Below are 14,093 nucleotides of genomic sequence, written 5' to 3'. Positions count from 1 at the left end.
TTGTAAGAATTAGGTGGTGTAACTTACAGAGTTACACATAGTTCCCAGGAAAGGGGAAAGCACTGGACAAATGGGAGTTACTGTTATAATCATCTTCGACCCAGAGTTCAGTGCTACACTGTCAGGTCATAAAAGGACACTGAGAACTTTAGGGCTCTTTAGGTTATGGCTCTGAAGTGGCAAGGCCATGCTCATTATAGCTCTTGTCAACCAGAGTTTTACTGTTTGTGGGTCTTTGCACATGCTAGCCGCTGTAACCCTCTCTCTGCTTGAGGATCCCACCTCTAACAGTGTGGTGATTGGTGGTACAGGCTTTGAAGTCAGGTGGCTTGGATTTAAACCTCAGTCTGGACACTTAGACTTGTGTGATCCTGGGCACAAGACCTAAGCCTCAGTTTCCTCACCTGTAAAATGGGGATACTCATCATATAGAAGTAACATAAGGCCTATAAAGCTCTGTGCTGTGCGTGTGATAGGTGCTCCAAAATTGCAGACTTTAATTGCATTCATTGCTTTCACTGCTTGTAGTCATTCCTTTTTTTTAAAGCTTTTATTTATTTGACAGAGAGAGACACAGTGAGAGAGGGAACACAAGCAGGGGGAATGGGAGAGGGAGAAGCAGGCTTCCCGCTGAGCAGGGAGCCCCATGTGGGACTCGATCCCGGGACCCTGGTATCACGACCTGAGCCGAAGGCAGACCCTCAATGACTGAGCCACCCAGGCGCCCTGTAAAGTCATTCCTGATTCCACTGCACTCTTCATTAAGAATTTATATTTGTGTGGTGCTTAATACACTGGTCTGTTCTCATACTCAGACTTTTAGATTTGACCTGTGTCCTAAGACTTTTAATTTGTTGAGAATGCTGTTTTTATGCTAAACTCAATAGGTCAGTTAGTGTTGTGGCTCTTTTGGGAAGATATTTTGGACTAAGCACCAATTTAGATGGTCAATAAGGAGCTCCTATTTTCTGTAATAGACACACAAAGCTCTCCATCAATGAATCTATCCTGTCTCAGAAAGCACGTTTAAGTAGAATGAAAAAGGTCTTAGGATCTACATTGGTTTGGTTCTGGTTTCTACTTTCACATGAACTTATATTGCCAGACCTCCAATTAAGTGAGAAAACTGCATCTGGGTAGTTTCTGTGGCCAGTCCTTCCCCTAGTTTCATGGTCCTCCTCTTTTCCTGCCTTCCTGTCTTTTAAAAAACATTTCAGTTTTAAGTTCAGCATAAATGTTTTACTGGTTTTCTAGTTCTTAATACCCTGGGCTTTACTGTTTGTTCTCTGTTATACTAAGTCTTCTTGAATGTTTTACTGTTTTATTCTTTTTTTTTAAAGAAATGCTTTCTTTTGAACTTATGAGTACTTAAGAAAAAGGACTGTGAAGACAGAGTTGGCAGTTTAAAAGACATTTCCCTCTATCTATTTCCTTTGAAGTTTGTTCCTGCCTCTAAATCTCTAAAATTAGGCACTTAGAAGCTTTGGGGGAAATGTGTGAGGAAAAAAGGAAGGGGTGAAGAGGGTGGAATTTTTCATTTGACTTATTCTTTTCCAGAAAGTGCTTTACAAGTAAAAGCATTGTTTATATGCTCATACATATTTAGATATACGTACACACAGACATGATTGCTTTTAAAAAGTGAGTTTCTGGAACTCAGGATTACGTAAATAATAAAATGCATCTCCCACCTACTGCTTCCTGAACCTGCCGTGTTGCATGTAAAAGTAGAGAATTATATATTTTTAGCATGTATTTGTCAACACTACCTTGGAAGAATCTATTTGTAAGATGTAGTAATTCTTACTCATCACACAAATAACTGTATGTGAAAACATTTGATTAATCTTTTACGATTCACATGGTACTTTTCATAAATCTTAATATTTCATGACTCTAGTGAAGGGTTACTATGATTTTACAGAGACGGAAGGAGGCTCAGTGAAGATAAGTGACTGAAGGTCACAAAGCCAGTAAGTAGAACTGCATCCCAATCCGTGACTTTGAAATCCCAAATCCAGTCTGTTTTACTGTGCCACATCGAAATCAAGGGCAAAATCTTCCATGCACACCAAACACTTGAGGGAAAACACAAATGTTTTGGTCTTGACCAGAAAAAAGTCCAGTTAAACATCTGGCTAACCTACACCCGCAGTTAAAGATTTTTTTTTCCTGATTGCACTGAGTCCTTGTCTTAAATGTCAGTTGCTGGTGTCCTGACACGAGTTGCTTTTATGGCATCAAGAATTACCCCCCCCTTATCCTCCATGTTCCATCTGGTCCACCATGTTCAGTACAGGCTATTTTAAGTTAGGTAGCATTTGCTGTGTCAGATGGGTTTCAGGGTACAGCTTATATACAAATAAATTTTAGTCGGAGTCTCTGATTTTCAGCAGTGGCATGCTAATCTACTGCTGATTTGTCCACAAACTTCCCTATCAACCAGCGCTAAGGCTCCTTGCAGGTTCAGCGGCCGTCGGCAAACCAACACACGGATTGTTTTCTGACTCAGGTCAGCTATTGGTACCTGATGGAGTTTCTCTTTAAAATATCATGCTAATTCTCTGAAGCTCCTCTCACATTCAGGCCTTCTCCACAAGTTGGAGATGGCGTAATTCAGAACATCCACTGGGTTGTTCTACACTGTGTTCAGGATGCGAGCCTGTTTCTCAGCCCGACGTCCTGGGTTCCTCTTCCACCCACCTGGCGCAGCTGCACTGGCCAAGAGTAACAAAGTGTGCACTTTTCTGAGCAAATCCCTGGGATCTTGCCAATGCCTTACAACACACAACCGTCCTTCACACAGTCTTGGGGACTCAGCCTGTTTGTCTGTGTTCTCTACAACTAGCATGTGGCAGGCACAGGGCAAGTGCTCAGGAAAAAGTTCTAAATGAATGGATTCTCGGTCCCCCGCTGAAGTTACATCTGTCAGACACAAATTGCCCATTTTTAAGTAGTTTTTAAGACTATAATATGGGCCCTAGCCCTACCATCTAGATCATGTATCTTTAAAAATACAATTTATCAAAACATATGTAATGGGATTCTTATTAATTCAGGAATTATTTGCAGGGCAATTATTGCCAGTACTTCTAATGTTGCAGGGAAAGAAAATCATAGCTTCAGGAGCTGCTATATGTCCTCTTGCCTGTGCACTTTGCTCTGAGAGGCAAAAACGGGGTTAAAAAGTACTTTAGCAGGACAATGTGCGTACAGTTAACACTACCGTACTATATGCTTAAAGATGTTTAAGATGGTAAATTTTTTAAAAGAAAAGAAAAAGTAGAAAAATTTACTAGACAGTGCTAGGTTTTTGGAACTTGAAAAAAAAATCAGAGAAGCCCTCACAACCTCATTGGAAACTCACTGTTAGAATACACTTAAATGAGCAGCCAGCTATTCGTGTGTATACAAGAGTCCTCTCTCAAAGAAATAACACTTCACACACTGGCTAAGTCCAAGCTTTTTCACAGAAATTGCAAAGCCCTGGGGCGCCTGGGTGGCTCAGTCAGGTAAGCGTCTGACTCTTGACATCAGCTCAGGTCATGATCTCAGGGTTGTGGGATTAAGCCCCACCTCGAGCCCTGCATCGGACTCTGTGCTCAGCATGGAGTCTGCTTGTCCCTATCTCTCTGCTCCTCTCCGTATTTGCACATGCACGCTCTCTCTCTCAAATAAATAAAATCTTAAAAAAAAAGAACTTGGAAAGATTTTCACAGTCTGGCTTCTGTTTCTCGGTGAAACCCATACAGTCAGCGCTCTTTTTTCCATCCCTCGAACAGCATGCTTTCTTGTGCTTCACACTTTCCCCATCATTTTTATCTTTTAAAAAAAACTTTAAATTAAGATTTTTCTTATTTTTAAGTAATTTCTATACCCAGTGTGGGGCTTGAACTCACAACCCTGAGATCAAGAGTCACATGCTCCTCCAACTGAGCCAAACAGGCGCCCCAATGATTTTGTTATTTTTTTAAGTAAGCTCTTCACTCAACGTGAGGCTTGAACTCACAACCCCAAGATCAAGAGTCACATGCCCTACTGATTGAGCCAACCAGGCACACCTTAATTTTAAGCAAACTCTACACCATGTGTAGGGCTCGAACTCATGACCCCGAGACCAAGAGTCACATGCTTTACTGACTGGGCCAGCCAGGTGCCCCCTCTTCTCTTACTCATCCTGCAGAGCTCAGCTTAAATGCCATCTCTTTAGGGAGGCCTTCTTTAAACTCCTTGAGGTTTGGGTCTCTTGCTATCTCTGGACCGAGCCATTGATTGATCCACACTCTTGCAGAAGTCTGGATTTTTCCTTTGTAGCATTTAATACAATTTTATTTATGTAATATTAGTCTTTCCCATAAGCCTGGAAGTTCCATGAGGTAGGGACTGTTTTTTCTTGCTAACCATGGTATTACTAGGGCCCAGCAGGTACTCACTCAGTACTCTCTTAGCAGGTAGATACTTTTCCCACAAATCTATCTTAGTAGATACTCTCCAAGGAGTATGTGGAGAGGTACATGAAGTTTGTGAGCTTGGTGGTGGAGACATTGGTTGAACACCGGAGGGATGGAAGAGTTCAGGGCTGGTGTAGTGGGGAAGCAAGAAGGGATCTTGGGGAGACTAAAGGATGCTCATTTGAGTTCCCCTCTTGTCCCCAACATCCCATTCCCACCCCAAATGAGTCATTCTTCAATCACCTATGCATTCATTTCTTTAGAGAAATAGGTAAACTCAGAGTATAAAACCAAGGCCAAAATAACTTTGCAGAATTAGACTGTGTCCAGGAAACCAGTCACAATTCAACTGGATTGGACTTCAACACAGAAATGATTGTGTTCCTCCAAATAATCTTCAATTTCGGAAGCTTACATTCCTTGAATATGTGGAAAGATAAATACGGCTGTCAGTTGCTGAGAAAGAACTTTGTTCTCCTGATGGACCAACACTATTTCTTTTTTGCTGCTCTTTTCCCTTCTCCTTTCTTTGGTTTCCCCTTGCCACGAAGCTTTTTTAGACGCAACTGCTCATCCCTGAAGTCCTGGTGCTCATCTCTGAGTGGAGAAAGAAAAAATAATTAGCCTGTATTTTTACCTGATGGGAACAGCACACCATTCTACCACTGTTCCCTCAGGCTGCTCCGGTTATCAGTCCAACTTCTCAGGGCACATGCTCAGCTTGGTGAACAGAAAGGACAGAGAGTCCCCAACATACACATGGGTTGTGTTCCAAAAGTTCATTTCTAAGTCACAGTGTCCCTTCACAGAAACAATGCCACAAGCGACTAAAATTCCCAGGCCGGCCCATATAAACCGAAGCAACAATGATACAATGCTGGTAATTACCCAAATTTCCCTACAATGCTAACACTGAACATAGGGAAACAGAAAATGGGTCTAAGCTTGAAGAGCTACACAGAGACCCTGAGAGTCCCAGGAATTAGCACCTACTATGAGGGGAAGAGGTCTGAAGGAAGCTGCCTTAATGGCCGTGGATAATCCACACGAAAAGGCTGCTGGGGAAAGGCTCAGGTAGAAGGAAGCCAAATCAACAGACAGGTACTCTAGAGATCAAGGCAGCCAGGGCTGTTTGTACATATGGATGGGGTGTAAGCTGAAGACTGCCTATACTCTAGAGAAATGACTGCATTCTAAGATTAAATTAAACTAAAGATTAAATTAAACTAAAACAGTATCGCATTTAAATATGTAAGGTTTGGAACCCGTTTCAACCTGGGTTCAAATCACAGCTCATCTACCACTTAGTAGCCGTGTGACCTTGGATAAGTGATTTTCCCTCTCTGTATCTTAGTTTCCTTACCTGTCAAGTGTGGATAATAATGGCATACAAATTAAACATAAGAGGGGGTTGTGCTGGGCCCAACTGTTAACTCCTTAGGTAGTTTTAAAATAGACTGGTTTTGTAGGGTACACTGTTCCATTCCATGAACACGATGGATACAGCTGACCTCTTAAGAAGTAGCTATGATTGTCCTCAGATCATCTATTCTCAACAGAGCAGCCAGAGTAATTCTAAATTATAAGCGAGATCATGTCGCTCCTCTGTTCACAGGCCTACAGACGGTTCCCCACTTTACCCAGAGCAAAAGCCAAGGCCTTGTCCTGGCCCTCAGAGCCCTTCATGATCTGCCTGGGGCCCTCTGCCTGGGGCCCTACCACTCTCTCCGTCACCTGTGCTACTCCTGGAACACACCAAGAGAACTCCCACCTCAGGGCCTTTGCACTGCTCTTGCCTCTGACTCAGCAGTTCTTCCCCAGATCCCACTTGTCCCACTCACCACCTTCAAGTCTCTGCTAAGACCTCATCTTCTCAAAGAGGCTGACCTTGACTGTTCTGTTTAATACTGTGACCCGTCCTCTCCCCGCCCACCACGTGCCCTGTGAGTATTCTTCATCCTGCTCAGGCGGCTTTACTGTTTTTTCCCCACAGCACACTCAACTTTATAGCATACCACATCATTTACTCATCCTGCATGTTTGTTCTCTTCTTCCTCCCTCCTCCATTCCCATCAGCCCTCAGCCAGAAGGAAAGCTCCAAAGCCAGGGGTCTTTGTCTCTGATGATATCGCCCAAGCACCTGTGTGCCTGAGTGACGAATGAGTCGGTGTTTGGGAGAACCTGTGCCTTCCTCCCGCGTTTGCAGGTCTTTGAGTAGTATTTTCTTTACTGAAGATTGTCTAGCTTCATCCTGCCTGACGCCACAGGAGGCTTTCCATCAGAGGCACCATTTACCATAACTAGTGACTAAATACATGAAAATCATTGTGCTTTTCCATGGATAACTAAATGCTAAGTATTTTTTCCCCCGTCCCCAAAGATAGTCAAGATTTTATTTTTCAAACAAATGGAGAGTGGCACCAAACAGGTAAATTAAAATAGCTGAATATGATTTTGTTATGGGTTATAGTTTTCTACTCAGGAGATTTGCCTTCCAATGATATTTTATTTTGGGTCATAATAAAATTAATTTTTATTTTCTGAGCTCAGACTAATAGCAAGGGAGAAAGCCCCAGAGCAATTCCAGAAATTCAAAATATGTCATGGATTATAATCTCTATTATAATATATTAACTAAGGAAATCTATTCTATTTTGCTCACTGCTGTTCCCCTGGTGCCCATCTTAAGTGTCTGTACATGGAAGGTACTTAAAAATACACCCATTGGATGGATGAATGTACCAGCTTTTAGCTACCTGGAATGAACTATTAATTTTATTATATTAGAGTGAATAGTCCCAAATTAACTTCTGTATTACTGTCCTAAGACAAGTCCAATTAAACACGTTAAATTTTCTTAAAAAGTAGATTTATTTATTTTTAAAAGATTTTATTTTATTTTATTTTTTTATTTTTTTAATTTTATTTATTTATTTGACAGAGAGAGACACAGCGAGAGAGGGGACACAAGCAGGGGGAGTGGGAGAGGGAGAAGCGGACTCCCCGCTGAGCAGGGAGCCCGATGTGGGGCTCGATCCCAGGACCCTGGGATCATGACCTGAGCTGAAGGTAGATGCCTAACAACTGAGCCACCCAGGCGCCCCTAAAAGATTTTATTTTTAAGTAACCTCTACACGCAACATAGGGCTCAAACTGACAACCCTGAGATCAAGAGTCACTGAGGCAGCTGGGCACCCAAAAAGTAGATTTACTTTAACTTTACACAATTACGCACTGTTTGAATTCTTTTATAATGAGCATGTATCAGTTTGGTAATTAAGACTTTCTTTTAAAGAAAATGATCACACAGGTATTTGATCTTTTCTCTTTCTAGAGCAATACAAAGTCCTGAGCACCCATTTCCTATACATACACAAACATACAACACGTGGTGGTAAGAGCCTGTGCGATCTACATATTACTCTTTTTTCTTTTAAGTAGGGTCCACACCCAGCGTGGAGCCCAATACGGGGCTTGAATTCACGACCCTGAGATCAAGACCTGAGCTGAGGTCAAGAGCCGGGTACTCAACTGACTGAGCCACCGAGGTGCCCTCGCATATTACTCTTAAAGGTGAATTACAACTTATTTAGACCAAATTTATGTATCAAAAAGGGCACAAACTAAAAATGCCAGAAAAAGGTCGAAGGAAAGGAGGCTCCTGTAAACTAGCTAGGAAGGAGATTGGCTTTGGGGCAGGGACTCTTCATCTGATCAATGAGAACCTGCTGGTCCGGCAGCCTGTAGGGGTTGGCGGGAGCAGGGGGAGCTGGGGGTGGGGAGAGGTTTTCCTCTGCAGCATTTGGGTCAGTTTTCCTCTGCATCCTTTAGAATGCTCTTAAATTAATAAATAATTAAACATATCTGTAGCTCAGTATCTCGTCACTGTTAGTCCAGTTTTAGACACAATTAAAATATGTCTTCCAATACGTGGTTTCCTTTTTTGTTTCTTTCAGTGTGCCCATTATGAGTATTTTAAAAGCCTTTCCCCCTAAAACTATGCCTTTTGAGCCATCTGGGCACTATTATAAGAACCACAGAACTGTTAAGGAAAAAGCCTAACTTTTTACTTTTCTGATCTACTAGAAAAATCTCTTAACAGGTTACTATTTGTGTTTTTTGCCATTACCTATAGAGGCCAAGAAAACGTAGAGTCCCCATGAGCGCAAAATAAGTGTTGTGATTTGGATACCAGTCATAAGTCTCCTTCCTCTTGGCCAGAGGCTGCTCACTGAACAGTTTCACCACTTTCATGGATTTGGAATCAGTAGGCCTGGCCACTTCACCGAACAGCCGGGCACTCAGACGAGTCATGCGCAAGGCATATTCTGAAAGTGAAGACATTTCTTGAGCAGCAAGGAGCAAGAGTCCCTACAGAAAATGAGAAGATAAACAGGTTAGTGTATGAAATTCCATGATTATCTAAAGAACACTTTAGAAAATAAAAACAGCAAGCCATATGTGGATCAGTCATGTGGCTGGCAGGACATGCCTTGTAGTAGAGAAATATCCACAGTCCAAATGGTGGTTTCCTTTGCATGCTTTACATTTCTAATTTCTACATTTGATGTTCCCATACTACTATCTTGCTGTACTGCCCTTTTTACAGTGAACCATTTTGTTATTTACTGATAGTCAGTTTACCTATTTGTAGGCTAGATGAGGACAGACAAATGAGTTATCCAACCACAGCATTATTATACCTTCAGAAAACACCCACCTCAGCAATCTGTAGAATAAAAATGCTGACTGCTTGCCATGTGAAGGTTTAATCATGGCAGAGAAATAATTATCCTGTTGTCTTTATTATCAGCCCTTTGAACACTGTTCTCCTCAAGGGCTCCAGATGGCTCTGAGAACTGCTAATGAGTTATGAGGTCATTTAGCCTCTAGGTTGCTAGACTGAATTCTGCCTAGAGACTGAGCGCTGTTTGGGAAAAACAAAACAAAGATAGTAGTCTTATAGAAATAAACTCAACAGCTCTTAAGATTCATTTTATTCCTGAATAGAAGGATTTATGGGTTATAAGGTTATCTGTCTTATCTTCCATCTTATATATTCTGCTTTAATGCATACTAAGTTCTTATTAGCTGAAAACAGTAACTTTTTCTTTAGAGGCACAACAACAGAATGTTGAAATAGATCTAAGGATGATATCTGTAATATGCAGAAATTACAGCTAAAATATATCAAAAATTATATAGGCGATACAGAAAAATCAAGAACACTGCTGATGGAGTAACTGTCTCATTCCATTCCAGACGAGATGTAGAGGTTAATGCTGGCAGAATATGCTAGTTTATGTGAAATTTTGTAGTGGGATGAGAATCTTTGCTAAGAGACTGTCCTGGGGGACAGTTCAGTGGAGACGAAAAAGAGTTGATATCTAAACAGAAAAAAGGTGTAAACTTATCTTGAAAAAACAATGGGAGAAAAAAAAAACCAAACCCCAAAAACCTAACCGTCCTAGGGCACCTGGCTGGCGCAGTCAGTAGAGCACATGACTGTCGATCTCGGTCGGGGTCATGAGTTCAAGCCCCACGTTGGGCACAGAGTTTACTTAAATAAGTAAATCTTAAAAAAAAAAAATCCTCCTAAACAAGAATGGGGCCAAGTAAATTTCAAAATAACTCTTGCAAGAAAAAAGAAACAAACCCAAAACCTGTATTTAAATTAAGGAATTTTTCATGTCCAAATCTAGATTCATTGAAAGAGCAGAGGCTGACCTCAAACCAATTGCAGAATGCCAATCTCAAACCATTTACCAAGCTCAACACCCACCAAACGGGCCAATAGTGCCATCTGAAGGCCAGCAATGGGAGAACTGTCGGATCCAGGGTCTCTTCCCTGCCCCTCCAACCTGGGGATCACCTGCAAACCTTCTTCCTTTTCCTTTCAGCACTCCCGTTCTCCTATTTGCTTCTTTCTCAACTCTTGCTCCATTGTGTGGATAGGAATGGGTTGGGTTGGGTTGTTGGGGGTAGGGTTATATTTTCATCAATGAGAAAAAAAAGGCATTAACAGTTTAATGTATAAATAGGAAATAGTAACAAATCAGTGCTATAAACCTCTAAAGGCCTTGCAAATGCCCAGGAGTTGCCTTCAGAGGCTCTAGTTTCTTTGCATGCTTTACCTTTTCTCTTCCTTCAGTTGAATTATCTTTTTTTCATACATCAGATAAAAAAAAAACCAACCTAAAAACAAACGGTTTCTTAATCAACTTTGCTTTGTTTTGCTTAATTGCTAAAATGGAATCCGAATTGATTTCTGTTGCAAGTGCACAGTATTTCCACAATCAGTTATTTGGTGGCCAGCGAACTATTGTTTTGTTACAATGTTCTCAGACAACTATGTTCCAAATTCCATCACTTTATTTTTAAATGAAGAGGCAGCATGGAGTCCCCAGGCCTAGGTTTGTATCCTGGCTCTGCCATTTATTAGCTGGGTTAAAGTCACTTATTTTCTGAATCTGAGTTTCCTTTTTGGAAAACAAAGCTTACAGGACTACTGTGAGAAATAAGTTAAAGCTGTGGCACTCAGTAAATGGTAACTTAAAAAAAAAAAAAGAAAGAAAGAAAGAAAAAACCTAAACATGTTTTTAAGTTTGGTGCTCATATGATCTAGCTGGACACATTTATTTCTTGTCTTTATTTTTTATTTTTAAAAGATTTTATTTGAGAAAGAGAGCATGAGCAGGGGGGAGGGGCAGAGGGAGAGGGACAAGCAGACTCCCTGCTGAGTGGGGAGCCCGACATGGGGCTCTATCCTAGCACCCTGAGATCATGACCCTGAGCCAAAGTCAGACACTTAACTGACTGAGCCACCCAGGTGCCCGTTTTTTTACGGTTTTATTTTTAAGTAATCTCTGCACCTGACACGGGGCTTAAACTCGCAACCCTGAGATCAAGAGCTGCATGTTCCACCGACCGTGCCATCCAGGCACCCCTATTCCTTGTCCTCATTTAATCATGCAAAGGAGATACATACTCCATGCAGTTAAACCTATACCTCCCTGGAATGACATCCTCACTTATAAAAACTGACAGCCAGAGAAACACGGGAGGGGACCAGCAGCTTGGTAACTTGACAGGCAGCAAGGAGGAAGGGGCTCCTTAGGAGAGTGGTCACTGAAGCCATCACAGGATGCTGTTATCTCCAGGCCCACTTTGGAATGTAGCACATTACTGGGACACATAAATGGTAAGTAATGAAGTCTCATTTGAATCCATTGGGACATGGCTATACCACAAAATCCAAGTCCCAAAACTTTTATGATGAAGAAAGGGAATAAGCCTCTTCAAAACTGAATCCCTTACTAGAAACAAAGATCCATTTGCTAAACAGAAGAAAACTGAAGGGGCACCTGGGTGGCTCAGTCAGTTAAGTGTCTGCCTTGGGCTCAGGTCATGATCCCAGAGTCCTGGGATTGAGCCCCACATCTGGCTCCTGGCTCGGCGGTCAGCCTGCTTCTCCCTGTGCCTGCCTCTACCCCTGCTCGTGCTCTCTCTCTCTCTCTGTATCTCTGTGTCTCAGATGAATAAATAAAATCTTAAAAAAAAAAAAGAAGAAAACTGAAAATGATTATAACAATTATCAATTACTGCTTTGTAGTCTCCTTCCACAGACCAGACATATGCCTCTGGTGAAGAATGGCATAGGAGCTTGGTATACTTTTTTTTTTTTTTAACAGAGACTAAAACAGCTGAACAGTTCTGTTGTCCATAAATACCAGTCCTAAGACTGGAAGATTGTCACTTTTTACTACCTTAATTTTTTTTTAATTGGAAAGCCTTACTTAGGATTTTTCAGGACCCTAGTATGCCTCCTTACAAAATCTTTCAATTTTATCTTAAAAAATAAAATAAATATGATTATGTTAAAGACATTAAAGTAAAAGGCAAAAAACTTAACATGTCAATTAAATTTTTATTGTACAAAATAGTCACCTAAAAACGTCATTTTTCCTTAAATGTGATCTAAAGAAAACAGTACCATGAGGAAAAACTAACTGGAGCGGAAAATGCCAAGCAAAAATAAATAGAAAATTATATACACACACATACATATTTTCTAATGTGCTGGAGCAAGACATGTTAAGCCCACACAAGAAAATTCCTATATTTTTACTTTGGCATAAAAGGGCAAGTTTCTTTGATCTTTCTGATAGGTTTGATGCATTTAAAAGGTCAGGTTTTCAATAACTGGCTTTGGATTAGTTTTGCCTTTTTTCTTTGAAAAGGGCAGACTGATATGCAGGAGTTCTTAACCTGGCTTTCCCTTAGCGTGGTGAATTCCCTTGGTATGCCGAAATAAATATATGTGTGTGTGTGTGTGTGTGCGTGTGCGTGCACGCGCGCGCCGGGGACAGCTTTCTCCAGTTTCTCAAGAAACCACTGGGTTGGTGGAGAGCACCAGCTCTGGAATCTTGCCTCGGCGCTTTGATGGCCGTGTCATGTTTGCAGCAGTAGGTAGTCTTTGCCTCCTCGGTTTTCTCATCTACGACCTCAGAACAGTTACACAACCTCACTGCATTGAGGCTGACAGGCAAAACTCACGGCACAGTGGGGTGCCCTAATAATCATCAGGCCTCAGAGAACCCGTTCTGCACACGTATTTCACAAAGAAACAATCTAAACACGATGCTTTATTATTTTTGAAGTCTGGCACCAGTTGTATCACTGGGTCGTAGAGACGTGACCGGCTCTGAACGTTATGTCCGCTTTATTCAGTTCAACAAAAACGCCTCCAATCCCCTGCAACTGACTGGATCACACTTGCCTGTGATGGAAGCAGGTGTCAAGACAACCGAGGCTTGCATCGGTAGGATATTTCGCAAAAAAAAAAAAAAAAATTTTTTTTTTTTTAGTTTATTTTATAATCTCTACCAAGGTGCGGCTCCAAGACCCCGAGATCGAGTCGCACGCTCTACCCACTGAGCCAGCCAGCACCCGCATATATTTTTCTTTCAAATGGCAGAATCTGCATCCCCCCACACAAAGCTACGGTGCAGAAATGCCGTCTGATGACCTGAGAAACTGAGGCTTGCACGCGACCTAATCAGGAAGAGAGTAACTGCGCCGGAGAGGAAACTACGCTAGCGTCCTTCGTTTGGTAAATTCCCCAATTTAAGCAGGAAAAGGCCAACTTGTTTGTAGGATGGTGTGAAACCTCCGAGCTAGTTAATAATGATATCGACTCATCTTATTTTTGGCGACTGGAGAAGGTTGGAAACCCTCGCAGGACCTCTCCAACCATCGCCCGCATCTCACTACAGACCCCCGCAAAGCTCCCAGACAATCTTACCTACTCGCGACCTTCCTCTCCCGCGCGCCAGTCTCCCGGAAGGCCCGCCTCCGGCCGCGCTCCAAGCTCCCGCGGGAATCTGCAACGGAGAGCAGTGGAGAAACGGAAGCTTGCGGCTAGAGGGGAGCCCTAGTGAACCCGGAACTACTAGCCTCTCTCTTGGAGGTCTCAAAGGTCATACCTGGCACCTGCGCAGTGAGGGCAGAGAGTCATGTCTGCGGAGTGGAGGCGGTGGTTTAGGGTGAAAGACTGGCTTAAGTGGAAGGTCTTGCGGCGTTCGCTAAATTTATTTTGTTGGAAAATGCCTACAGAGCTGCCCTCCAAACAATGGTTGTGCG

At 42.1% G+C, this 14,093-nt stretch overlaps 1 protein-coding gene across 1 annotated transcript; it reads right to left on the bottom strand.

Moving 5' to 3' along the window:
* Positions 1-3,986: 3,986 nt before the first annotated feature.
* Positions 3,987-13,848, bottom strand: MRPS33 (mitochondrial ribosomal protein S33). The gene is made up of 3 exons (XM_032401447.1): positions 13,756-13,848; positions 8,581-8,822; positions 3,987-5,048 (listed from the first exon to the last, which is right to left on the bottom strand). The coding sequence occupies exons 2-3, from the start codon at positions 8,793-8,795 to the stop codon at positions 4,943-4,945; spliced, it is 321 nt and encodes a 106-aa protein (XP_032257338.1). The 5' UTR covers positions 8,796-8,822; positions 13,756-13,848; the 3' UTR covers positions 3,987-4,942.
* Positions 13,849-14,093: the final 245 nt, after the last annotated feature.

Source organism: Phoca vitulina, unplaced genomic scaffold (assembly GCF_004348235.1).
Source record: "Phoca vitulina isolate PV1807 unplaced genomic scaffold, GSC_HSeal_1.0 scaffold4, whole genome shotgun sequence".
In the NCBI taxonomy this organism is placed as follows: domain Eukaryota; kingdom Metazoa; phylum Chordata; class Mammalia; order Carnivora; family Phocidae; genus Phoca; species Phoca vitulina.
This window is presented reverse-complemented; position numbering and strand designations above follow the sequence as displayed.

Excerpts from the sequence above, each read along its gene's own strand:
- MRPS33 (XM_032401447.1), bottom strand. The coding sequence starts at position 8,795 with ATGTCTTCACTTTCAGAATATGCCTTGCGCATGACTCGTCTGAGTGCC. Across the intron at positions 5,049-8,580 it reads CGTTTTCTTGGCCTCTATAG|AGATGAGCACCAGGACTTCA; the intron begins GTAATGGCAAAA and ends TTCTCCACTCAG.